Source organism: Corvus brachyrhynchos, unplaced genomic scaffold (assembly GCF_000691975.1).
Source record: "Corvus brachyrhynchos isolate BGI_N302 unplaced genomic scaffold, ASM69197v1 scaffold21, whole genome shotgun sequence".
NCBI classification, from domain to species: Eukaryota; Metazoa; Chordata; class Aves; order Passeriformes; family Corvidae; genus Corvus; species Corvus brachyrhynchos.
The window spans coordinates 6,553,120-6,578,550 of NW_008236924.1; the positions used below are offsets into that span (position 1 = coordinate 6,553,120).

At 44.8% G+C, this 25,431-nt stretch overlaps 1 protein-coding gene across 1 annotated transcript; it reads right to left on the reverse strand.

The window, feature by feature from the left end:
* Positions 1-56: 56 nt before the first annotated feature.
* Positions 57-25,425, reverse strand: AFF4 (AF4/FMR2 family member 4). The gene is made up of 20 exons (XM_008629126.2): positions 25,071-25,425; positions 23,723-23,767; positions 22,768-22,854; positions 17,687-17,723; positions 16,146-16,194; positions 14,932-14,952; positions 14,316-14,370; positions 13,299-13,336; positions 12,739-12,901; positions 11,343-12,260; positions 9,122-9,210; positions 7,394-7,631; positions 6,273-6,370; positions 5,681-5,744; positions 5,400-5,536; positions 4,927-4,998; positions 4,177-4,270; positions 3,428-3,471; positions 2,431-2,651; positions 57-1,887 (listed from the first exon to the last, which is right to left on the reverse strand). The coding sequence occupies exons 1-20, from the start codon at positions 25,260-25,262 to the stop codon at positions 1,769-1,771; spliced, it is 2,781 nt and encodes a 926-aa protein (XP_008627348.2). The 5' UTR covers positions 25,263-25,425; the 3' UTR covers positions 57-1,768.
* Between the last annotated feature and the right edge of the window lie 6 nt (positions 25,426-25,431).

The following is a 25,431-nucleotide window of genomic DNA, read 5'->3' on the forward strand; positions in this document are numbered from 1 at the left end:
TACTAAGGAGCGTAGAATTCTATTCCTTCTCTCGAGGTTGCCGTGATTTTGGCACTTAACTACACCTACACAAAAAATTTAGTGCAATAATTTTCCTGAACATGCACGTTCATATCTGGTACAGAATAAAGGGTTCAATGGGAGAGAAAACAAAGCAGCATTCCACAATCTCACTCCAAAGGATTCAGAGTTGGACTCTGGGGAAGGAGACCACCGCGATGAGTCAGTTTGTGTGACAGACACCGAGACTTTGAAAAAGGAAATGGAATTTTACCCAAGTACTGCAGAAGACCACTGCATACAGTATACCTGGTCCTGCTGTAAAACATCTTGTAAACAGTTCATAAAATCTTCATCTAAAAGTAAGGCATAAGGCACACCAGACATGTTGGGGGCACTAAGCAATACTGAAAGCAGTAGCATTTGAAACCTTTAACTCAGACAAGCACCTCACGTGGAAAGGTACTTTGGTTTGCACTCGGAGAGGGGCCACCTGCAGCTCCAGCAGCCCTCTGTGGCACCCAGTGGCCCCTTGGGAGTGGACATTATGTGACACGAACGGGACCTTCATCAGCACGGGGTAAAGCCAAGTTTGCCATCCATCCTGCACAGAACAGTGCTTCCTGCAGGAGCAGCTCTGCTCCCACCCCACGGTGGCTGCTGCACTGCCAGCCTGTAGTGTCCATCACCCAGCAGACCCTAAGAGGACAAAATGGACCTCGAGTTCTACTAAAGATTCCTGGTTTCTCAGTCAATGGAAAAGATGCAAATGACGGTTCTGGTAGGAATTGAACTACTCTTGGGTTTGGAACCACAAAGTTCCCCGATTTCGTAACTGTCAAAAAGCGACAAGCACGGAAACAAAAGGTATTTGAAATGAAGAGATGCAAAAAAGCACGAGATTGTCCTTTTCCAAAGCCTTTCCTGTTTGCATCGCACCCATCGGACTGAAGGTCATTCCTACACCATTACCTGGACGTTACATTAAATGCAAATTACTGTAATGTTTTGTGATTGTTATAGTGTTAATCGATGGCTTGAAGCTGCCTTGGAAACAATCCAAGGCAGATCCAGCTAAATATTTTTCCATATAAATTTCTTTATAATTCATTTAAATGAAGTATCTCAATACGTAGAAGAATATCTGGAACTTTTCTATTTAGTACAAATTCTGCAATAATAAATCTGTAGTTGTCATTTATTAGTCGACTCATAGGCATTAGGCATGAGAAGTATGGTGTCCCTACTCGTTAGAACCTATCAACCCTAGTTCCTTTTACAGGCTCTACCACCACAAGACATTACAGAGTAACAAAGCTCACGAAGTACTTAAATAAAGTGTCTAGGTTTAATTTCTAAGTACTCAAAAGGGGAAATTTAGGGAAGAAGAAATAGCTAAAATCAGCCCCAAATGGGGCTTTTCAAAATTAAAATTAAAAAAATTAAAATAAATAGGATTTAAACTGACTATTCATGTATTGTGACTGGAATTCCAATGATCTATCCATGACAGATCAGCAAAACTACAACTTTTATGTAGCATAATTTTCAAATATTTAAATAACTTAAACCGGGAATACTGAAGAAGTCCATGAACCAGCTGATTTGGGGTTAAACACAAACACAGATGAGGATGGGAGACATGGGAAAGCATTCCTTGCTCTTAGTGTCAACTAAGCAATGTGTTATGGCAGTCTTCCTTATTGACATGACACAGTGTTGTGGAGAGGAATCAGAGGCAGCTGAAGAATGGGCTGGGTTGGGTTCCTCACTTGGCGTCGAGGCGCAGCCAGTGCAGGCCCTGCCGGGTGTAACGCACCAGCTCCGTCATGATGCTCGTGTTAAACACCAGGGGCCCCATCACCTTGTCCAGTTCAGCAAAGAACTCTAAAACAGCACAAACACAAGTTAAAGGAGCACATTTGTAACCACATCAAGCTCCAGTTCCCAGCGTGAGTCGCTGGGCTGGAGAGAAAGGGGAGTGAGGAGAGGTGGCGCAATGGGGGGAGTCAAGGAGAAAGGTCCTTCCTAATCCATCTCTTTACTCTTCTGCACAAGACTGCTTGGAAACAATTAAACCATTGCCAAAATTCTTGGTTTTCCTCTAAAACTCTTATTTCACTAGTTGAAAATAAATAAAGCACGGCCAAACTTCATTAAGAAGTCTTCATGAAAGAATTTCAGAAAGGGAAATGCACCAAGTTCCTCCTCCTCTGAACATTTTACAGGAAACACAACAAAGATTATGTCACAACTCCAGCACCACCTTGACAACCACAACACCCAGCCTGGGGTATCCCTGCAATCCAAGGTGTCACTTTCTCCCTGATTTTGCACAGGTTCAGCACCCAGGGCACCATCAACAAAATCAAAGCCTGGGAGTGTTCCAGCCCTCTCTGGAGGTTTCAATCCCCCTGAGGCAGCCCTTACCTTTCTGTTCTCTTGAGAGCTGTTCTGCTTGTTCCCAGATTTCAGTGGCATAGAGGAAGTTGGAGGTGACCTGGACGTAGCTGGCAGCCATCTGATGGATGCGCTGCGGGATCGTCACCGAGGACCCGCTCCCTGAAGGGTTGGCTGCCCCGGAAGAGTAATTTCCTGAATTCCCTGGAGACAGCTTTGGAGAGACTGGAGATGGCATCCCGACAGGTTTGCTGCTTGCCCGGAGGGGAAGATGGAATTGGAAAGGCAGAAATGCACCAGCTTTAGACACATCATGCTCTGAGATGTCCCCTAAGATCCCTCTGCCCACAACTCAGCGTGTGGGATGGGAAAACACTCCCACTTTACACACCGAAAATCAGGATTTGCCCTACAACAAATGAAAATCTCAAGCTGGGAACTGCTGAGGATCCTCCAACAATTATTTATAGCTTGCAAAACCTAATTACCAAACCTCAGCATCTCTTAGTTCAATAAAATCTTAAATTCATTGTTTAAATGAACCTTAAAGAGTAAGAACAAAAAAATTACAGCTACCTGGTAACTCCAGTGCCAGAATATTGCATTATATAACATTACTGCAGCTAACACAATGGAAATCTGAAGTGCCCTCCTTAAACTCATTGAATAATTTATCAGAGGTACATTATTGGGTTTAAAAGAGCAGAAGTAACTGCTAAACTATGGAACAGAGAACCCTGCAAATACTGGTAACCTCTGGCCTTGCAGCACTACTAACGCTCTTGTTTGGGGGGAGAAGCATTAAATTAAACACCAAAACCCCCTGGGATAGGTGACTTGTGCGTCAGTGGCACGCTGCCCCTTTTTTGGCCTGACAAACCCTGCAGAGCTGCAGCACCTCCTGATAATTACACAAAAAACGGATCAAAATCCACACCCAATTACCCCAAAAGCTGCTCCCTGAGCTCCCTGGGCACACAGGAAAAATTTGAGTTGACAAATACAGAAAACAGCTTTTACCACTCACCTTCCCATACCAGGTGATGGTGCTTGAGAATTATTGTAGCAATTCTGTGTGGGGAAAAAGACACATTTCACCTGATTTGTGTTTATGCTTTCATGAGGTACATTTTAGCTGGTTGTTTAATTGGTTCTTTTTGACCAAATTATTTGTTGTAGTTGTACTTTCACGTAATGTTCTCAGTAATATCACAGTAAACTGAAATTTGGGGAAATATGCTTTTTTACTGATGGCTAAGACAAAAACTACGGGATTATTTTAGCAAAACAAACAAGTATTGGAGTAGTCCATTGCCCCTTATGGGAACACTTCAGTTTTTTCAGCCCTTTAATAGAAAGAATCTGTTATCACTGGCATTGAACAATTAAAGATGTCCCAAATCTGAGAGACTGGGAATGTGATGAGCCTGTTTCCTCTCAGCATTGAGAGCTGGAAGCTTCAGAATCTGCTGCACAGAAATTTAGATAAATTCATGAGGAATTTACCTAAACCCAGCCAACATCCCACTGCAAACAACCTTCTCCTTGAAGCCTATAGCATTTACTAAAGAAGATCAAATTAATAAAGAGTTGTCATGCCAGGACCAGCAGGGTTATGGTTATTAAAGCTCTGCCCAGCTTTAATACACCTGCAAGTCCAGTTCTAAACAGGTGTTCACATGCAGCAGTCCGAAAATTGGATTTGGGAACTTTAAGTGATGTAGAGCTTTCATACCATTAGGCTTTAATGTTCTAAGGAAATACAGATGCAATTACCTTCAGATGTTCAGTCAGAGTTTTTGAGTATTTCAATGCACTTTCCTTTTTCAGTTTGAAAAGCCTCAGGTACAGCAGAGCTTGGCACCGTAGGCTGCCCAAAGACAGGACAAAAACCAATGTCAGGTTTATCTCAACTCTGAGTTTCAAAGATCCAACAGCTGTGTTCTTAATGTTGTTCTCTCTGCCAACTCATCTCTCAAGCTGTAACTCAACCAAAAAATCCACAACCACCTTGAAATTCTGAAGGGAACTGGAACAGCTCTGTGTGCCTCAACCTGGAACTGGAATTCTCAGTGATGCTGCTGCTGCTGGGCTTGGGAGACACCACCCAGGAACGAGGGGTTCATTTATTGTTCACCTGTGCCAGGACACCCTGAGCCTCTCCCAGGGCCTTCCCTCTCCTTTCCCCTGAGCCAAAGGGTTCTGGTCCTCTCCAACTTCTGCAGCCACTCCCTCAGCCTCAGGGCTCCTGACAGTCCCCACAGCCAGCCCCAGTGTGATTTATCCCAGGCTCAGTGCTCAGGATGCACCTTCTGCTGTCACTCTTCAAGGTTTCAAAGCCTTGGCCTTTGCTGGCAACATCCCCACTCACAGCAGTCAGACACAGCTTCACCTTTGTGTACAGCCAAGTGGGAATCTGCAGTGTTTGGTTCAGGAACAGCCAAGGGCTCAGTGTCAAATAGCATTTTGTGTAGATAAAAGGTGTGAAATGCACGAGGGCACTGTAGGAAGCCCCAGCACACTCACCAAAGCACTGCCAGCCTTTTATCTGCAGCCGTCGCATCCGGGGCCAGGTAATTCTTCAGTTTCATAGTGTATCTGCAGAGAAAGGCAGCAGATCAGCCCCCGAACAAAAACTACTTTCATTTATCATTCACAAAACACTCATGTTCTCAGAATTTCCAGTTTCAGCTGTCTCCACTGTTTCACGAACATCTCTTAGCCCTGAATAAAACATTGACTCAGCAGTAACCAGAATAATTTTGCTCCTCGTGGGTTACTCATTGCAGAGGGACTTGAAGAGCCTCAGCAGAATCCACCTCAACCTTCCTGGAAATGCTTTAACCCCAGCAACTGGAATGAACTGGTCACTGCTCCAGTGCTACTGGGAATGACAACAGATCCCAAAAGCTGGAGGTAAAACTTTCATACACCGCGAAGCTCTGATTCCCAGAGCTCCCCCCGCCCACCCGCCCCTGCAGGAGCTCTGCAAAGCTTACTTGATTAATTCCACAGTTTCTGAATACATAGGGAACGGGGACTTGGATTCCTGAGCATTTTTCTCCAATGCATTCCCACACTCAATGAAGGACACGACAGCATCCAGGTAGTACACGGCCTTCTCGAACCTGTCCGACTGCGGGGAGGGAGGAACAGCTCAGGAACAGAAAGCAAAGAAGTGCAAGGAAATTCCAGCACAGAAGGGCAGGAGAATGGCAAAGGCAGCAAATAACCCCTGGATCAGGGGCACACACTGGGTGGGCACTGGAGATCCACTCACCAAAGCATCTGCATTATGCTTCAGCTTCTTTGCTTCCTGCAAATAATGATCAGCTGAGTAAGTCCTGCAAGAGAGGACACAGATTTAGGGACTGGAGCCACCCACTTACACGGCCTTTTATGACTGGAGCTTCTTAACATTGCCACATTTCAGGGCTTTTTCTGTTCTAACTCAAGCTACACTCTGATAAACCTGTTTAAAGGAATGTGTTAAATTAGTTAACTACTATGACAAAATTGTTAAAAGTAGTTTCTAGTTAGTTCTCTAGTTTCAGGTAATTCAAACAGTATTTCAAGTAAGTTCTTAAGCAGAAAGTTATTTCATATTTGGTGCAAACAGAATTTCGTCTGTAAAGGGGATTTAAAGAAGTGCTTTCAGATCCAGCTGAGATCTGAACTGGCCCAACTGAAACCTCAAGTCTGCACGAGATGGTGAAATATTTGTTTTATTTTCTTTTCAAGGTATTTTCTTTGACAATGAGCTCGTGTGTAACATTTTCTGTGGAGCAAAATGCCAACTCTCCTCCATGGGGAGCTGCCTGTGCTCGAGATCCAGAGCCCCCCCAGATGGAAAGGGAATTTTCTGTCCTCACCTATCATCAAAAACGAGCTTGGCTCTCCTCGACTTCACACTTTCCGTGGCCTGAGCAGAGGCAGGAGGGCAGCTGGAAGAATTGTTCAGGATCTTTTCCTGAAAGGGAAACCCATGCCATGATTACAAGAAGAGCATTTGTTGGATGAATTCCCCCGTGGCTTCCCCCTTTCCGTGTAGGAAGGACAGGCTGCAGGTGCTGGAGCCGCCCTGGAGCACCGGGAAGAACTCGGCTCCCAGGAGGCTCCCACAGGGCTGGGCTGGGGCTCCTCCCTGCAGGGGGGAGGATGCAGCCAAGGCTTTCCAGACATACCCAGGGCCAGGAAATGCCTCCCTCCACCTCCCCTGGCACTGATTCTAAATCCTGTTTTTCTACTCTAGCAGAGATGAGGAGGATCAACAACACTCTCTCTGAATGCCTTTGCCTTGAAAAAACCCCACAGGAGCAGCTACTCCTCTGAGAAAAGCATGAGTAAGCACACCTGAAGTATAAAACAACAAAGGTATCACAGATTAACAGCTGGCTTAGGGACATTTGTATTTTAAAATTCCATCACATTGATCTTCCCAACCTAAATCTCTTACCAACCATTTTCTGCATCACCCCCATAACCATCCATGTTTCCTCCTCTCCAGCCACAGAGAGCTCTGTAAATTGCTGAGCTGGAACTGAAATAATCTCTCTACAATGTCATAAAATGAGAGCCAGAGCTTCCCATCCCAGCACTGAGCACAGACTGAGCTCCTGCTCTCCTTAAAAACCAGGCCAAGTTGTGTATCTGCTCTGAGGAGCCAAGAGCAGCCTCACAGCTCCATTTCCAGTGTGCAGACAGCTTTCCAGTGATGTTCTTATGAACCACTGCAACAACAAACAGGCAGCACCAGTCACCAGGGGATGACTAAACCCATTCCTCCATTAACACAGGAATTTGGCAGGATAAGCATTCCTATTCCACACTCTCTCCAAGTTGTCTCCTCATTTACGGCCTTCCAAGGCACTTGAGCTCTGTGACAGGAAACAATGTGCATCTCAAACTAATGGCATTTTAAACTGAACTGCAAATGGATGTTTAGATCAAACTAAAAAGCAAAGACAAGATCAGGACAGAACCAGCCCTCTACCTTGGCTTCCTTGGCACTGCTGGACCCCTTCCCCTCTGTCTTCTTCTGCTTGGAAGAGGAGCTGCTCTTGCTGCCACTGCTGCTCTCCTTGCCTGGGTTGCTGCTGGATTTTAGGGATGAGGATTGACTGACTGTTCTCTTCCTGGAGCCATGTTCCTGCTTGGAATCCTTCTGCAGGGCTGGGGCAGCAGGGGAGGGCAGCAAATCCTTTTCTTTAACAGCACTTGGCTTAGAAGACCTGGAAAAGAGGAACAAACTCAGGGTTTGGGTTTCTGGGCTTTACAAACAAAGCCAAAACCAAAACCAAACCAAACAAAAACAACCCCCCAAAAAAATATAAACAGAAGTTTGATTTTTAAATCTTAAACTAAACACCTTTCCTCCCCCCAAGATTTTTACTGTCAGACCCAGCTTTGGAGAAAAGCAGAAGAATCCTCTCAGTGAATAGGTTTCTCCAAAGCCAGACTGAACTTGTTTTCCCCATTCTATTTGTTCTGACCTGAAAACACAGGCAAAACCAGACAAGTTCTAACCATAAAACCACACCCCTGCACCAGTTCTGTAGAAAAACCACCCCAAACCCTCCCAATTTCAGCAGTGGGAGCCAATGCCAGCGCCAGGCTGTCTGTGCACAGCAGCCAGCCCACAGCTCCAGGGAAAGATGCTCCAGATAAACCTCTGGAACCCAGGGAATGGGAAACTTCCCCAGCACAGCCTTTCAGGACACTCTCACCTGGCTGCTGAGGGATGCTGTTGGCTGTTCCTGCCTTCCCATCAGTATTATTTCTACACATTATGGCTAGAAAATCACAGTTTCATTTAATTAAATGTCCTTCAGAGAACTGCACTGGCAACCAAGCAAATACCAGAAAAAAATCAAGTATCAGGTAAAAAAGCAAACTAGGAATGTATCCATTAATTCTACAGCTGTTTCCTAACAAACAGTAAGACACTGTTTAATTCAGAAGGGCCAAACAAGAGTTGTAGCACCCAAAGTGCTGCAGCTTCTCACAGCTTTGCTCACTGGACAGGAATATTTTCCATGACACAATTGCACCAGTTTTCAGTTGCTTGAACTGAAACAGAAGTTTTAAAAAGCAGTGGAAAAAATTTAATCTTTCCTGTGGATTAACACTGACCAAGGAATCAATCAAATAAAGGCACAATAGGTGTTGCAAAGAGCGTGGCAAATGCAGAAATAACATACTAAACAATGGTACTGAGCTGCTAATTCTGTATTGCTCACACTTTTCTTGCACTAATAAACCAAGGAGATGGGAGGCTAAATCCATGGATCCAGAGCTCAGTGCCATCAGCTTCCCAAAGAAAGCCAGTTCAGGAATTTATTCCCAGTTTAAAACTTGCTAAATAGAGAATTACCAGATGGGGTTAATTTAAAAGCAGAGATTTTGATTTCTAGACCAAACCCAAGCCCCACTGTGTATTAGAGAAAACCAGGAAGGAAATATTCCCTTCACAGGAGGGGTCACCTCACTTTGTTAAGGAGCACAATTGTCCTTGGCCAGTGTTTTTGGGGATGGAAATTCATTTCCACCAATTGCTTGTAGAAGCTCTGAAGTAAATTTGTTTGAAGGATAAGAAAAAAATGAAATTTTACCAATTATTTGAGGAAAACTTGGGGTGGGAGAGAGCAGAAGAGGGGGAAGACAAACACCATCCTCTCCATGGCCACCCTGACCCTCAGTGCTGGGAAAAGCAGATACTCACTCCCTGCTGCTGGAATTCTTGTGTCCTGAGGGAGCTTTTTCTTCCAGTTTCGTTTTCTTGCTTTCACTGGCTCTGTTTTCATCCTCGTTCTGAGCAAAGCAAATGAGAAAAACATCCAGCAAAAATCCACATTTACACGTCCCTGATGTGTAATATTTCACATTGAGAGACATCATTCAGCAGGTGTTTCACAGTTAAATACAGACCCCAAAACCATGGTCTGCAGCAGCTCATCCTTAGCAAACCCTTACCAGACCCTGCTATTGGAACAAAATGAAAATCCCAGTCTGGCTACTAAATGGCAGCCTGATAAAATCAGCAACAGCCAAGTTGTTCATTTCAGCACAGATAAATTATCAGCACGAAATCCCAGGAAAATCTGCCAAAGGCTTTGGCAGGATCAGGAGACAGATTTGATGTCTAGGGTCTACAGAGGTGTCTGATGAATGCCAGGAAAGGGTAAAAATCTAATCAATCTATTTAAGTCAGCTCAGAGATGTTGAAGAGTAGGTATTTATATCAATTTAATCCTCAAGTCACAGGGTCTTGAAGGTAAATTTCTATGCTGTCTTCATCAAGCACTGGAGGGATCAATACAGTGAGTAAGAGAGAAAATGGGGCCTCACAGAATAAAACATTTGGTAACAAACCCCAAAGGTTTTCATTTGTTACTGATGCTGAAACCTGAGAATTGTGAGCAAGGAAACCCAGGAAATGTAGAAAATCAAGTGGTGCCACTTGTGCTTGGAGCACAAACCTAAAACTGCAGGGCTGGGAAGGGGTCCTGTCCTTGCCCCACACAGGTTTCCATCCTCTCAGGAAGCATCAGAGTGACCTGAGGCTTCACAGCATTCAACCACCACCATTTCCTGGGATAAGGCCTAAATTTAACTGGTCTCACCAAAGCTTTGTGGTTTGGATGTGAGAGCACAGATCTTTAACGCTGTAATTCCAAATGTGTGGTGAAAGGCAAAAGTGACCAAAGAGAGAGAAGTCCGGGAATTCAGGCCCACTGGAACATGTGAGTGCATTCCCAGGAACAGCAGGAGTTACACAGTAACACCTCCAAAAGGTAATTGTTCACTGTACTGCTCAGTTATTCCCATTTGACAAAAGCAGCTCATTCTCTCGCTTCATTTCCCTACCCAGACAAAAGAGGAATCTTAGGAACAGCACGGGATAAATCTGTTTGCAGTTACATGTCAGGGCTCCTGCATGACACTGACTTCAGCAAGTGATCAAGTTTACTTTGGTTGCTCAGTAGGAAACTGGTGTAACTGCAATGACCCACCTCCTCCAATGACTCTGGGAATGATCTCCCAGAATCCTGGGACTGCAGATATCAACAGAGTCTCCCAACTGCTGTCAGATCCCTTTGACATGGCAAAGGGGAATTTTCAGAATGACATCCAGAGCAGCACAGGGATTTTTGAATCCCTGCCCCAGGGCCTCACAGCCCTAAATTCATGGAAACCAGACTCCCTGGATCTCTGAGCCCATCTGACAGCTCCAGGTTTGCCCTTTATACAGAGTGTCCCTTGCTGAGCTTTCAAAAAGCAGTTTAAAATTACACCAGCATTGACTTCTCACACTCCCCCCTCCATGAGTATTCCCTCTATTCAGTTCCCCCACTGACTCCTCCTGCCTAAAAGAGGAAAAGGCATGTGGAGGGAGGGGGAAAAGGAGGATTTCACACACTTCAAATGTCTCAGACCTAATTATTATTATGGAGAGATCCCCTCTCTCAGTAAAGCAGCACCTGAGATGTTTTCTGCTGCTGCCATGCCCCAGGCCAGTCCTGCCTCATCCCTTATCCTAGCAACAGGCAATTCCATGGCTCAGGGAGCTGATCCAGCTGAAAACTGACTTTTGGGTTTTTTTCCAGGTGGATTTTCCTTCGGGATCAGCTGCCTGAGTTGGCCTGCAGAGCACCAGGGGCTGGTTCCAGGGAGGCAGGAGAGGGCTGGATGCAGAGCTCAGGGGCACAGGATCTGTGACCTCCCTGAGCTCTGGCTACAGGGCTGACACTCCTACAGGTGTTTCCAAAGGAAAATCCCAACAGTCTCTCCTGGAAAAGCACGGGGATGATCCAGCTGCTCTACACAAGGCAGCAAAGCCACTCCTGCACGGCTCAGTCCCTACCCTGAGGCGTGACCTGGATTTTGGGGTACTCAATGCTCTGAGGGCTGAGAAAACAGGGAAATGTCTCCAGAGTCCTCACCTGCTTGTGTTTCCTTTTGCCTTTTGTGGAGCTCTTGTCTGAGGGCTGTTTCTGGGATTCCCGGGCGTGTTTCTCCGGAGCGCTCTTCTTCTCTGTCTTGGCAGCGTCGGCGTCCTTGTAAGGCTTCCCTGGTATCCTGGATAAGAGGCTCAGGTCAATCTTCACAATGAGTGGGTACCTTTCATCAGGATCACTCAGTGGGGACAGAAGCTCTTTCTCTTCCATAGGAGAGAACATTCTTTGCCGAAAAAAGCTGTCATCCTCCTCCATGGAAGATTTAACAGGAGTCCTATTGCTCTCAGAGTATTTGGGTGTTTGTGAGGAAGGAGGCAGACTCTCATTTTCATCTGAATCAGAGGATGAGGTATCTGTTTCGATGAATTCCCTGGATTTCTGGGCAGATTTGCTTGAAGCCTTGTATTTCTTTTTCTCTGTTGTAGGCCGAGGGGAAGACTTGGGCTCCTTCTTTATATTGGGTTTCCTGGAGCCTTTGGTGGCTGCCTTGTGCCTGTTTGAAGGGATATTTGTTGCCATGTCTACTGGGGTTTCACTTTCTATTTTAAGACCTCCTCTGGGCTCTTCCACAGATGTCTTTTCTGCTTTCTTGGGCTGTTTTTTGCCTACAGTCCTCCTCTGAGTCGAGCTGTCGCTCTGGGCAGGTGATTTCTGCCTCCCACGACTGCTCTCCGAGCCCTTCTGGGTGGGTTTGGAATCTCTCCCTGGCGTAGAAGAAATGGAATCCTTGGATCCACCTTGATCAGTGTACCCACTCCCTGTACCCTGATCCCGTCCCTCTTTCTTGTAGCCTTGGGAAGAAGGGATATTGCTGTCCACAGAAGAAGCTGGTGACACTTTATGGGAATTAACTTTGTTCAACCAGTTATCCAATTGCCACTTGTTTGTGGGCGGTGGCTCTGGCTAAAAACAAAGTGAAAAACAAGAGTTAGATAAAATATTTCCCATTTCTTCCATCTTTTCCCCGTGGCAGCTGTAGGATGTTGCACACCAAAGCACCAGGTACACCCAAAACCTGAGACAAATAAATGAAATACAGGCACAAGTAATACAAATTTTCCCTCTGCCTAGAGCAGCTGCTATCAACAGGCAATATTTGATGCCATCAATTTTTAGGGCTCTGATACCATATCCAACTCTGCTCTCCAACAGACAACTGGTGGTAAAAACCACCTCAAATCAAACATCCAGTGTGGGCTTATCTAGAGAATTGTCACATCCACCACAGGGACTGCAGCAGAATGGCGCAGCCTGACAGCGAGCGAGCCCATGTTGGTCGGTCTATTTTCTCTCAACAATGTGAGAAAATTTATTGAACTTTTGTGCTGTCAATGTCAGGATGAGAGCCAAGCTGCTGAAGGGCAGGCCCTGGCAGCCCTACCTCGGGGGATGCACTCTGGGATGGCTCGTTGGCCTCGCTGTCACTGGAGCTGCTCTCGCTCTCCGAGTCGGAGCCAGAGCTGCTCTCGGAGCCGCTGTGGCTGCTCGAGTCATCCCTGGAGTTATCTGCTCCTTCACTGTTGTGCTGGGAAGGCTCAGAATTACTGCAACAAGAAGGAGGGAAACCAAGCATTACGTGAGGCACAAGTACATCCTTAAAATCCTTTAGAAGTAACATTAATGTAACATTAATTACATTAGAAGTAACAAAATGTAACATTTTAATCACCATTCACGAGAAAATTCAGTGTAAGTGAACGTGGTTCAGCCTGGAAACAAACAGCCTCTGGGTGCTGCCCCTTCCCAAAGTGGTCAGTCTCGTTTGCAGGATATATTTAGTATTTACATTATTTAATCATTGATTAAATTCTCATCACCTTTTTCTTTAGTACAAGCCAAAGGACAAAGATGAATTTTGGCAATGAGACCAAGCCAGGAGTGCTGACTGGGCTGAACATCCCCACTATGCTGCCTATGCTGCAATCCCCCAGGAATTCCTACCTTCCAGGTGTGCTCCTTGGCACTGTCTTATCGCAGTCCTGCAATTAAAAACAAGAGTGTGAAGCTTCTAGAAGCTATTTTAGGCTTGTATATACCATTAAGTTGCAAAACATCGATTTAGAGCCTTTGATTTTTTAAAAATTCGTTACTTGCAGTAGTTTAAATTTATCTGCATTTTCCTTACACAGAAAGAAAAGCAGAGTTATTTTCTCCAAGTTTTCAGCACAAATCTCTGTATTTTGACTACAGTTTTGAGAGTTCCCATTTCTACCACTAATTAATATTCTGTTTCCACCTTTTTGAATCAGCATTTCACAATGATTTTCCTGAGGTGCCCAGGGTACTTGGAATTAACCAACTAAATGTATTATCTCCAAGTTTTCCACCTGAAGAAAAAAAATCAAGTACCAGAACTTGGAACAGGAATAAAAGAAACCCCAGAGCAGTGGAGGTTACTGGGCAGCACAAACATTCTATTTTTATTTAGCATGTGCCAGTCTGGCAGAAGCTGCACAAAGTTAATCCTGAAAAGAGTAAAAAAGAGAGTTTTGGATAAAAAAAAAAGGTGCAGCTGTACTCCCAGGGACAGATACAGCCCCTTGTCACCCCAAACAGTCCCAGGGCACCAACGCACACTGACACTCACACCATGAGCTCTGTAGTGGGACGGTAGAACACAGAGGGGTTTATCTTTAATTAAGGAGCCATTATATAAGCTTTAAGTGCACTATTGTCATTTGATGTTCAGAGAAGGCCCACGTGAAATCAGTTAATAAGAATTTCTAGGTAAAAGCAAACTCTTTCCACAAAACACAAAACTTCAATTTATTTGCACAAAATTTCCACCAAGATTACATTTAGGAATACCTGAGGTTTGCCTAAAAACATTCCATTAGATTTTAATTTCTTAATCACAGATCTGCCAAGCTGCCCAGTTTGCTGCTGGGCCACTCATCCCTGCCTGGGGCTGGCCCACGCACGGGTGCAGTGTTTTGGGAAGTGATTCAAGGAACATACCTGCTCTCCATCGCTGTCTTCACTACTGCTAAGTTTTAAGTCATCTTTCAACATACTAAGGGAAAAGGGAGAAAGTGAGACAAGTTTTTCCAAGTACTTTAATTACTTCCAAAGCATTCTGCTGGATTTCAACATGGCACTGTTTATCCTGCAGAGGCTGCGTGGGTGAGAGCCACCAGACACCACTCACAGGTTTCATGGTTAAGAATGGTGAGTTGAGTCATTCTTCAGAGAAGAATGAGGATTCAGGTACTTTGGCTCCTGAGTCCATTCTGTTAAATTTAGAAAGGAAATTTGACACAATTTACTGGTGTGGGAGGAGGTAACTGGTAAATGTTCAACTTCGCACACACCATGGCCAAGAATTGTGTTTGAAATGGAATAAAGAAAGCCAACCCCAGTGGCTGCTTCCTGTCTCGTGGTGTCTCATGGCAGCAGTGCAACTGTCCTAAGCCATCATTAATTATTATTATTCAAAGCCATAATTACTGCTGGTAGTCACACACACACAGTTTCACAAGACTGAGAATACACGAGCACAGTGAAAACACACAGCAGGGTACAGGGCCTTTGTGATTATTGGGAAACATTTGATGATAAGAATAAAACATCTTACTCTGTCTGGTTCGATTCACATCTGCAGAGAGAAAATGAGAAAGGATTAGAAGTGTGACTCTCCTGAGTTTCACAGTGAGCTGCTCTACCAATGATCTGAACAGGAACATCAAAATCTAGGAGCTCATTCCTGAACTATTGGTCACTGCTATCATTTTACAAAGGATGCATTTATCTCCTTTTAAGGGTTTTCTTTACCAGATGATAATCACTTAAAAAAAATATATATATATTTGAAGTTGTATTGTCACAGTAAACATCATTTAAACTTCCTTCTCCTGCATCCCAGCTCAGCAGGTGTCCAGGGCTGCCTCTTGTTCTCAGGGGTTCTCCCATTCCCAGCCCTGGGAATAGCACGGTTCCCTCTCAGCACCTCCCTAAACTGCCCGGGTTTGGGACACTGACTGTAAGTTTGTATGAATGAAAGCGGGTTTCTTCTGTTTTATTTCTTTCCCATAGGTAAGGTACTTTTCCATCTTGCCAATTCTGTGGCAGAAGCCGCAGGCTGAATCCTGTGAGTGCATCCCAACAAAAGTTACCTGAGGAATGTCACTAACCCAGTCAGTTTTCAGAGTCTACAACCTTCATTAGCATACAATCAGCTGGTAAATACTTATTTTTATGGGCATATTTATTTGGAAACAACCTTTTAACTGCGTATCATTGATTTTTAAGTCTGGAAGATGGACTGCAGCCATGCAGAACATTCCAGTTGCCTTTGGGTTTTTCTGTGCTGCTGGGTCTGTGCGCAAAACGTTTGTCAGGGAGTGAAAGACTGAGCAGAACAAACCTCACAAGATCCCAGACCCAGTTTTCTGTCTCCTCCAATACAAAACCTTTCCTCATCCTGAACTTGTGCAACCTCCAGCTGACAGCTCTGCAAGGCCTGTTAGGTCCCATCCCATCCTGTCCTGCTGATCCCTTTCTGGTTCCCAGGCCAATTCCAAGGTCCAAACTCCTGCTCCTCTCCTGGCAGCTGACAGGAAAACACAGGAGCAGAAAGGCAGCTTGGGCCATTTTTTACTCACTCCAGTGAGCAGTATTGGGTTTATTGTCCCAAAAAACCTGCTGGGATATGATCCCCTTTTCCTGCCAGCCAAGGAGAAGGATGCTGGAGTGCCTGTGCAAGAACTGCCACACTCTAGTGAACACTATTTCCTAAATCTCTTAAAATCCCACTATTGTTTGTGCAATGTTTTCTCAGCAGCCACTTACGATTTGGATTGATGACCATTGGATGTTTTGGATGAGGGATTGTATCGTTCTAGGAGAAGAAAAGAAAAAAAAGCACAGCTGAAAACTCAGGCACAACAGGAGAAGTCACCCCAAAGCTGCCACAAGGATGCAGGGATGGATAAAGCAAGGCCATGGGAGGGGACAGGAGGGAGCAGCACCCAGGTGACACCAGGTACAACCTCCCCCAGGCTGAGGGAGGGAGGGAATACAGAGGCAAAACACCAAATACAGCAAATAATTTAATCAAGAAAATAGAGAAATCATTTAAATCATTGCTGTCTAAACCAATACAACAATAATTTGTTATTAATGCTGTGAAAAACTGTTCTGCTCCTACCAAGATGAAACTACTGCCTTTTACATGCAGGATATGGGATACAGATCCATCTGCTGAGCTCTGACTGCTCCAGATCCCCACACAGCTTCCGATGGATGAGAAGCTCCACATCCCAAAATCCAGCTCACACACCAATTCTGACAGCAGGAGTACACCCTGATTAAGTCTGCTTTTCAGTCTGGGGTTTTTTCCCTTCCCTTTTATTTAATTCTGGTAAACAACTGAGTGCAGCTCAACAAAAGCAAGAACTGAGGCTGTTAAAAGCTCTCCAGAAAATCCAAACAGACACAGGAAACTGGCTCTGTGTTTAATTAACCTTGGCTCTTCTTTTCCGCACCCAAAGTCCAGCTGCTCCTATAACGTGAGCCTATGGTTTAGCATTATGGAATTAAGCTTCAATTTGTTTCCTTAATTCCCCACTGTATCAGGTGTTCAGATTAAGCTGCTTGTGAATATCTAAGAATAAACCATTCTTCTTTTACTATTTAAGCTGTTTAATCACTCCAAGAGGGAATGGAAGGACTTTGGGAAGGTAACAGCACAAATTTAATTCAATTTTACCTGGTATTTACCCGAGTTTTGTGTTCATTTCAGCAACATTCAAAATAATGACATAGTTTTAAGAAATAAAAGATGCTTTTGTCTAAAGTCCAAAAGTGCAAGAAATTCAAGGATAGAAGGATTCACATGATAGAAGTTCTTGACCAGTTCTCTCTCTTGATTTTAAAATGTCAAAGTGAAAATGAACAGTGAAACTGCCATGTGCTTCTTCTACTGAAATAAAAGCAAAAGCACTATTTTGGTTTCTAATATGTCCCTGAGCAGGGAGTTGGGTTTTCTAAAGTGTTTTGGCTTAATACTCAGTTATTTTCAATTCAGTCAACCATAGAGGCATTTTGTGAAGAATTAGAGCAATTAAAAACACTTTTTTTTTTTCTAGAACATACCACCCTTCCAACTCAGTGATAACTTCCAAGATCTGACCAAGAAATGCAAAAGAAAATCAAGCAACTGTTTAACAGCTTAAAACTTGAGAAAGCAGAGAAAAGTTGAAGTCAGACTCCATCCTGTGACCAGTCTGGAAAACCTCATTTCCTAAAACCCCTGACATCTGAGGAGATGCTGAGAACACCGAATGGCAACAAAAGCATTCAACACATTCCAGGAAGTTTCATGTACTCACTCTGTTCTCCAGTGCCAAAAGTGGACTGCTGGGACTCCTGGGGGAATAAAAGATCACAAGTGGGTTTTTTTCAGTGAGAATTTTAAGGTACAAAAAAGCAGGCTGTAAGGAAGGTATTCCTTCTACCTAATGGATGACACTTAATCTCTGGAAAAGGGGAAAAAATAGCAACAAGCAAAAAAAGGGATTCTTCTCTGGGCCCAGGGGCAGCCCAGGTGAGGAGACCGTCACACTCCTCTTCCTCACCCACTTCCTGCTGTTCCCAAGGGCACATCAGGGCTGAAAGTCCCAAATCCCTGTGTGACTTCCCTAAACCCCCTCCTCCTCTGTGTTTAGGATGGAGAGGAACTGTTCAGGATGTTTGTTTATGCTCCTCATACACACACAAACTCTGCTGCTGTTTGAAGCGTTTTCTTTCCAACTCTTTTCTCGTCCTTTCCCTTCTCCAGGCACACACAGCAATGGGAACAAGGAAAACCTCTCAACAAAAAATACTCTCAGCCACAAAGGAGCCTTGGGGACAAGGTAAGGTTTAAACTGTGACCAGCTCTGCACACTCTGCCCCAAAGGCTCCATGTGGGTCCCTGGTAACCCCAGCCTGGGCAGACAGCACAGCATTCCAGCCTGGAACAGCCAAATCTCCAGGAGATCAGACAAAAGCCAGTAAAAGATGACATTATAGATTTACAGGATGGGCTGCAAGGGACCTCAAAGCCCACCCAGTGCCAGCCCTGCCATGGCAGGGACACCTCCCACTGTCCCAGGCTGCTCCAAGCCCCAATGTCCAGCCTGGCCTTGGGCACTGCCAGGGATCCAGGGGCAGCCACAGCTGCTCTGGGCACCCTGTGCCAGGGCCTGCCCACCCTCCCAGGGAACAATTCCTTCCCAGTCTCCTATAAAACCAGCCAGGAAAGACAAAGCCTTGCAAATTTTAGCACTTGTATCATCCTCAGTATTCCCATTCCAGAAACCCCAATTCTGACTCCCAAGACACAGCAGATTATGAACTTGTTTGAAATCCTAAACCATTGTTTTAACAAACACACAGAGGCTACTGAGCCACTGCAAACCCCCTTCCAGGCTTGAGTGCCTGTTTAAAATAGGACCTTCCTGACCTCATTTCAAAATGAGGACAATGACGGCCCCAGAAAAACAAATCGAGTCCAATATTTTTAATTTCTAGTTCTGTACATGCATTTTACTTACGTGCTCTGGCAATGGCAAACCAGAACTACAATTCAACAATGAATTCCATTTTTCCTGGTACACCTGTGACCTGGTTTTCCCTCACACCAAGCCAGTGCCAGGCAGTGGTTACAGAGGCAATTTACAGAAGGAAGTTTTTAAACACACGAAAGCTTTACACAGCAAAGCACCCTTGAGATGTTTTCAATTTCCCTCAGCATTGTATTTCAAAAATGGAACAATGCATTGAACAAGAATTTTGTGGATGGGGAACTTCATAAGGAGATTTCCTTGGGAGGTATTTCAAGTACCTCTGATCTTTACTAACTGAAAGGAAGGGACAATAAAAATAATCTAAAAAAAATTAAAGAGCAAAGCAAAGATGGAGAGAAGTCTTGTGACTTCAGCAGAAAGCAACAGCCACACTTCCTTCAAAATAAATCCATTTTTTATCATTTACACAGGTAGGAGGAGGCAGGTGTGAATCCCTGGTTGCTTTTTGCCACTGGCAGCTCAGCCAAATCAACAAACTGAGTGAAAAAAGAAACAAAGGCCACAAACTCCACATTTCCAGAGCCACAGCACTGGGGGAGCATGGGATGGGGAACTGGCACCCCTTCCAGCAGCACACGGATTGGGAATTCTGCAGAACACACCTGCCTAATTCCTCGCTTGAGTCAACTTCCCATTTCAGAGGCAGAGCACTGGCTCTCAGCTAAGTGCACTTTAATGAGGTGTTATGGCCCGATGCGCAACTTTTTCCAACTCCCTTGCCATCTACTGGATATGTATTCCTTTAAGAAACTCAGAGATTTAAAAAAAAAGCCCTACTTTCAACTCCCAGGTTATTTAGAGCAGCAGCTTCTAAAGGTCTGCTTCAGAAAGAAATTGCAAACAACTGAAAGGAAGGAAACCCTTTAAAGCAAAGTCTAATGGACTGAGGTTACACAGGGAAGACACTGGAGCAGGAAACAAAAACTCTGACAAAAGACCTGGAGAGAAGAATTCTCCAGCTGGACAGGACAGGGACTCCCATCCCACAGCCCTGGCTGTGGGGAACGGGGCCCAGTCCCAGTTAACACCTGAAACCTCAGGTCAGAGCTCATCTTTACTTCCCAGCAGGAAGTTTGTGTATTCCAGCAGGGAATGGAGGGCTGAGGGGATCCTGCTGGCCCCAGCTCTGCAGCACAGAACCACCTCTGCAGAGGTGCAGGCACAGCCAGGCCTCCCCTGGCGCCGGAGCCCAACCCTTCCCTCCCCACAGCGGCTGCGCTGCTCAAAGCGTTCATAAACGCTGCCAGTGCTTCTGGAGCGCCCGACTGTGAGCCCACGGATAAAATCAGAGTGTTAGGTCACAGGATAACATTTTTTATCAAGACACAGGAATCTGCATTTTTCCATAGCGTCCATAAAACTTTCCCTGACCTATTTCCATGGAGCTTTCTCTTCTGATCCAAAGACTTCCTGGGAACTATTAGATATATTTATAGTCATCAGAGAGGCCCCAGTCAGGAGTGTGGGTTCCTTCGAGTTACTCCCTCCCTCCCTACACACAGGGAAAGTGATCCCATCCCAGGAGTCTGACAAATAAAATCAAGTGGTTCACCAAGGGCAGCTTCATTTTATGTGAGCAGGAAAAACACACCAAGCTCTGCCCACAAGGGGAGTGCTGTGAAACACTTCGGCAGATGACTGGCAATAAATGGAGCACAGTATTAAAGAGAAGGAGCTTTCCTCCACCAGAACTGGCTGATTAAAGTAAACCACTGTTGTGTTTTGTTTGGTGGATTCTGCTCTGGGCCCAGACTGCACAAGCCTATGGCTCACTAACTCCCTGGAATTCTGCAGAGCTGCTGCTGCTGCCAAGAATGACAGAGGGGAGAAGGCAGAGGAAATTATAGGCTTTGGATGCAGAGAGAGAATTTGACAGAGTTCCATGGCTAAGATGTGCAGCCACAAAATAAAAAAGCTGGCAAAAAGTCAAAAGACTCAAAGCAGCCATAAATGGAATTTTTTGCAAACTGGGTGAAGAGACACAATCCAGGTTGAGAGGCTCAAAAAGCTCCACAAGCCACTTTTTATGTTCAAACATCACCAGAGCTGAGCAGTGTTACAGTGTCACAGCCACACGGATTTCTGCACACTTTCCTCTTCCCAAACTCAGTCAAGTGCCAGGTAAACTAAAACCAAGCAGCTCCACAGCCATGTGTGCCCAAAATGCAAAGGGAAAATATCTCCCTAAAGGTTCAGGAATGAGTACTCAAAGCAGCGGAATAAGGACCTTTGTTGATGAGGAAAGGTGTGGAATTTCTTTCCTTATAAGAAAAGGTACGAATTATTTCCAGGCTGACAGTTTTATGTAACACACAAATAAACCCTGACTAAAAGTAGTATTTGCAAGATTAATATTGATCTAATGCTAGCAAAACAGACAACAGGATTTATTTCTAGGCATGCCTTCCAAAGTAAAGCCCAGAACTGAATGGTAAATTCTGTGTTTTTTGATACTGGAGAGAAGCAAAATGCAGTGAGACAGGGACAGGTGATACAGAGGTGGTGACAGCAGGGCTGCCCCTGGCTCTGGGATATCCAGCCAGGAAGAGAACCTGCACTCAGACCAGTCTGGGGGAAATCTGTGGATGTGCCCTTCCAACAGGGACTGGAACCTTTGGCTGAGGGAAGGTGATGTCGAAGCATTCACTTAAAATGATGGGATTAGTGAGATGACAGTAGAGACTTCAGTGAGAAAGTCTTCTTAAAATTATTCTGTCAAATATCCTGTTTTGGGGAGCAATTTGGATCAAACAGGAAATTAAGAGCTGCAAGTGGTGTCTAGAACAGCAGCTGGTCAGAGAGAGCTTGGTCTGAGTTACTACAAAGGTAACTTTTAAAAGACAAACAGTGCAATTTCTTCACTCTGAAGCTCTGCCAAGTTAGGGGTGGAGCACCCCAATTCACCCCAGAGAGATGTTGAGTCTGGAGAAAAATCACGTTGTTGAGTTAAATCTTCTACTGGTAATCAGCAGATCCAGGAACCAGACCACGAATTCCTGGGTGAGTCAGCTCCCCACACTGGGTTTTACCCACAGCTGCCTCCCCTGCCTATCCTGGATTTCCAGGATCCTGCAGAGCTGCTCTTCAAGGCAAACAATTCCCAGTGCCCTGGAACCCTGGAGCTGCCAGGCCCAGCCTCAGGGGAGGCAGCAGGAGAATTCCTTCCTCAGAGGTGTCAGCTCCAGCAGCTCCCCTGGACACGTGCCCTGTGCTGTCAGCAGCAGCAGAGGTGGATTTCTCTCTGGAATTAATTGCTTAAACCCTTCAGCAGTTCTTAAGAACACAGGAGGTTGGGAAGGGGATCTTTTGGAACGAGTGATTTCTTCAGCAAAACACGTGATTCTTAAACTGTCTTAATCTTTTTTGTAATTAAAAATGTAAAAAGATCTCATACCACTATTAATGGACTTCAAAACTAAGAGGAAAATTCAGTTTATGCAGAAAAGCCCTTTTAAACTTCTCAGCATTTACCATTCAGCCTCTGTTTTGCTACATCGGGGGAAACTCACTTGGCTCTACACAAAATGGTGCAAAGCATTTCCCTGTTAGGGAAAGGGCTCAAAGGCATTTTTAAGCTTCAAAAGTTTGAAGGCTTGAATTTATCACATAAAAATTTAAAAGGCAAGTTGTATGACAGATAACCCTGCAGACTGTCTGTGCAAAGCAGAGGAAAACCAAGGACATTTTTCATAAGGCCACTGCTGACAGGTGGGGTGAAGAAAAATAAAGAGGGACAAAGCACTGAAACAAACGCAGATTATACAGAACTGAATGTGAGAGTTCCAAAATCCTGATCTTTAAGAGGCGTTACTTTTTCAACAGCAGTTTGATTCAGCACTGACCTTGGTTGGAAAGGGGAATTTGGAGGGTTCAGTTTTGCAGGGGGTGTGGATGGCAGTCAGTGGAGGAGGCCAGGAGTGGGTCATCTCCTAAAACACAAAAAAAAGGAAAGTTATTAACAAAATAAAGCAGATTTCACCTTGCAGTCTGGATTCTCTCCATTTTCAGTTCATTGCTTCACTCAGCTTTATATTCAAATCTTAATTTCCCAAATGTGCAATAAAGATTTTGCATGTAAACCTGAATGTTAAATTGCTACCCACAAGAAGAGAGAGTTATGACATAATAACAAGCAGCAAGGCATAAATCAATCAACTTGGTTGGCCTGAAGATAAACTGCAGTGCAAGTCAGAGTCTGATCCTTTCAGAGTGTGTGGGAAGAAGAATCCTAGGAAAGGGAAGCCTGTAGAGTTTGAGGAAAAGGAGGAAATCAAATTCCTGCAGCTGGAATGAAAGTGCCTGGTATTCTCTCAGAGCATCTCCAAGGCCCGTGAAGCACTGAAGGTCAGAGGAAATAATAAGCCATGGAAATGCTCCAGAGGGACCTGACAATCCTTTTGTGAGAGCAGAAAAAGGACCGGGGATCACAGGAGGGGTAAAAGGACTTGGAAAAATAACCCAGGTAGGGGAGAGGGAAAGTTCTGCTGTGGGGCAGCAAAGCATTAACTGTAATCTACAGTATCAAAATTAAAAACTGTATTTTGGTGGAAGAAATGGGTGGATCTGGTTCCCAGGAGGAGGAATGCAGTGAGGACCTCCAGGAGATGATGTGCACACCGCAACACCCAGCTCTGCTCTCAGTTTGGCCCAGTGTCCCAGTGCTGGAGGAGCACTGGAGAGCCCTCCTGCAACCATCTGCACTTGGACAGGCTCTGAGAACAGCAGAGCCCTTCCCCCTCCTTGGGAATGGTTGTATTTTCAACAAAGAAATGATGAACAAGAGCACTGAGAACTTACTTTGAGGATTTCGTCCACGCAGCTCACCTCACCAGAGGCTGATGCCTGCAAATCAAAACTCGAAATTAACATCTCCCAAATCTTCCAGGGACTACAAACAGTTAAAAACAAACTTTAATCCCTATCGTGACTCACACTGACTCTACATAGACACAAACAGCCCTTGCTAACTCTTTTCATCAATTTTAATATCAGATAGATCCATGTTTTTACGGCATGAGTCACATTCAGTTATGAAAAGCAAATACATGACATCTATAAAACTGTGATAATAATCTCTTACTTTTCACTTGACAGTTAAAGTGATCGCAGGCAGTCAGTGATATTAAAAACTTGTAGAGAGGGCAAAGAGAATCCCAGCTTTCAATCATTTCCTGGAAGCAGCCCCAGGAAAATATCTGAATTCAAGTGCAGGACTGTGAATGCACAGGAATGACAAACTGCATTCCCAAGTAAAACACTCATCCCAGAGTGATCCCAGAAACAGCAATAATTACCAAACTACGAATCTTCTGCATCCCTGGCTGCCACGAGCAGAAAGAAGCAAAGCTACTACAGGACTCAGGGCATCAGCACTGATGTGGCAAGTCTTCACAAATAAAGTAATTTCTGGTTTCCTTACCTGTGTCCTGGATTTTACTTTGCTATCTGCTGACATCCCAGGAACAAGGGCTTTTGTCTGGCTACCATGATTCAAGCAGTTAGACAGGAGATGAAATGAGATTTCATTACTAGGAAAGGCACTCTCCTTGTAAGTGAGCTGGAGTCAGAGTCTGTGTCTTAATGATTTGGGAATTACCAAACTCCTCAAAGTTGTTAACCCAATAGGATTTTATATCCAGCACAACTGATAAAAAGTTGTGCACCCTGTTCAATTTGGTGTGAAGGTATAATAATCACATCTAGTAATTGCTACTCACTTCAAAAGAAAATCCGATACAGGCAGATTGTATCAACAAGTCTAAGTCAACTCGGCTCCCAGGAACAACAATGTATTTACCCAGCTTGTCAAAATATTTGTGGATATCTTCCTATTTCCCTAACTCCTGACTACAGAAATACTCCATGAAAATTGGCCTCTTAGGGTTAAGTAAGCCTTTCTGAATGCCTCAGCCTTTATTTAATAAAAACCCCAGTATTTGCATGGAAGAAGCAGAAGACAAAAATAATTACTTTTGCATGCTCCCCATGGAAAATACAGCTTAGGTGAAGGTGCTTTGAGTAACAAAAACACAGTGTTTACTAAAAACTCCATTTGGGTTAGGCAAATTGGGATTTCGGAGATGCTGGAAAATCCCAGCCCAGGTGGATTTACATTGAAGAAGGCAGGACACAGCCGGCAACTTACATCCAGCGGCTGAGAAGGAATTTTCAGCTTGGTCAGGTGCGCTTTGCTGCTGGGCTTCAGCTCGTTGACGCCGCTGCTGTGGGTCTGGCTGCTGTAGTGTTCCGAGGATAACTTTGGTTCCATGGATTCCTGCCCATCCATCGGCCTGACGTAGGCAGTGGGTTTCTGTAACATTGAACTGGACTTGGACATTAGTGACGGTGGGAAGGACTGGTTCGAGTGCTGCCCACTGGCGAACGAGGGCACGCGGGAGGGAGAGTCCCAGCTGGGGTCGGGATCCCGGGGCGACTTGGAGCGCTGGTGGTCCTTGCCGTGGTGGTCGCTGCCGTGGGCTCTGGAGTGGCCGGAGCCCAGCGAGGAC

Coding starts and splice junctions, on each gene's coding strand:
- AFF4 (XM_008629126.2), bottom strand. CDS start 25,262: ATGTCCAAGTCCAGTTCAATGTTACAGAAACCCACTGCCTACGTCAGG. Junction 3,472..4,176: donor CTCTGACTGAACATCTGAAG/GTAATTGCATCT, acceptor TTCCCCACACAG/AATTGCTACAATAATTCTCA. Junction 1,888..2,430: donor GCTCTCAAGAGAACAGAAAG/GTAAGGGCTGCC, acceptor GTGCTGTTTTAG/AGTTCTTTGCTGAACTGGAC.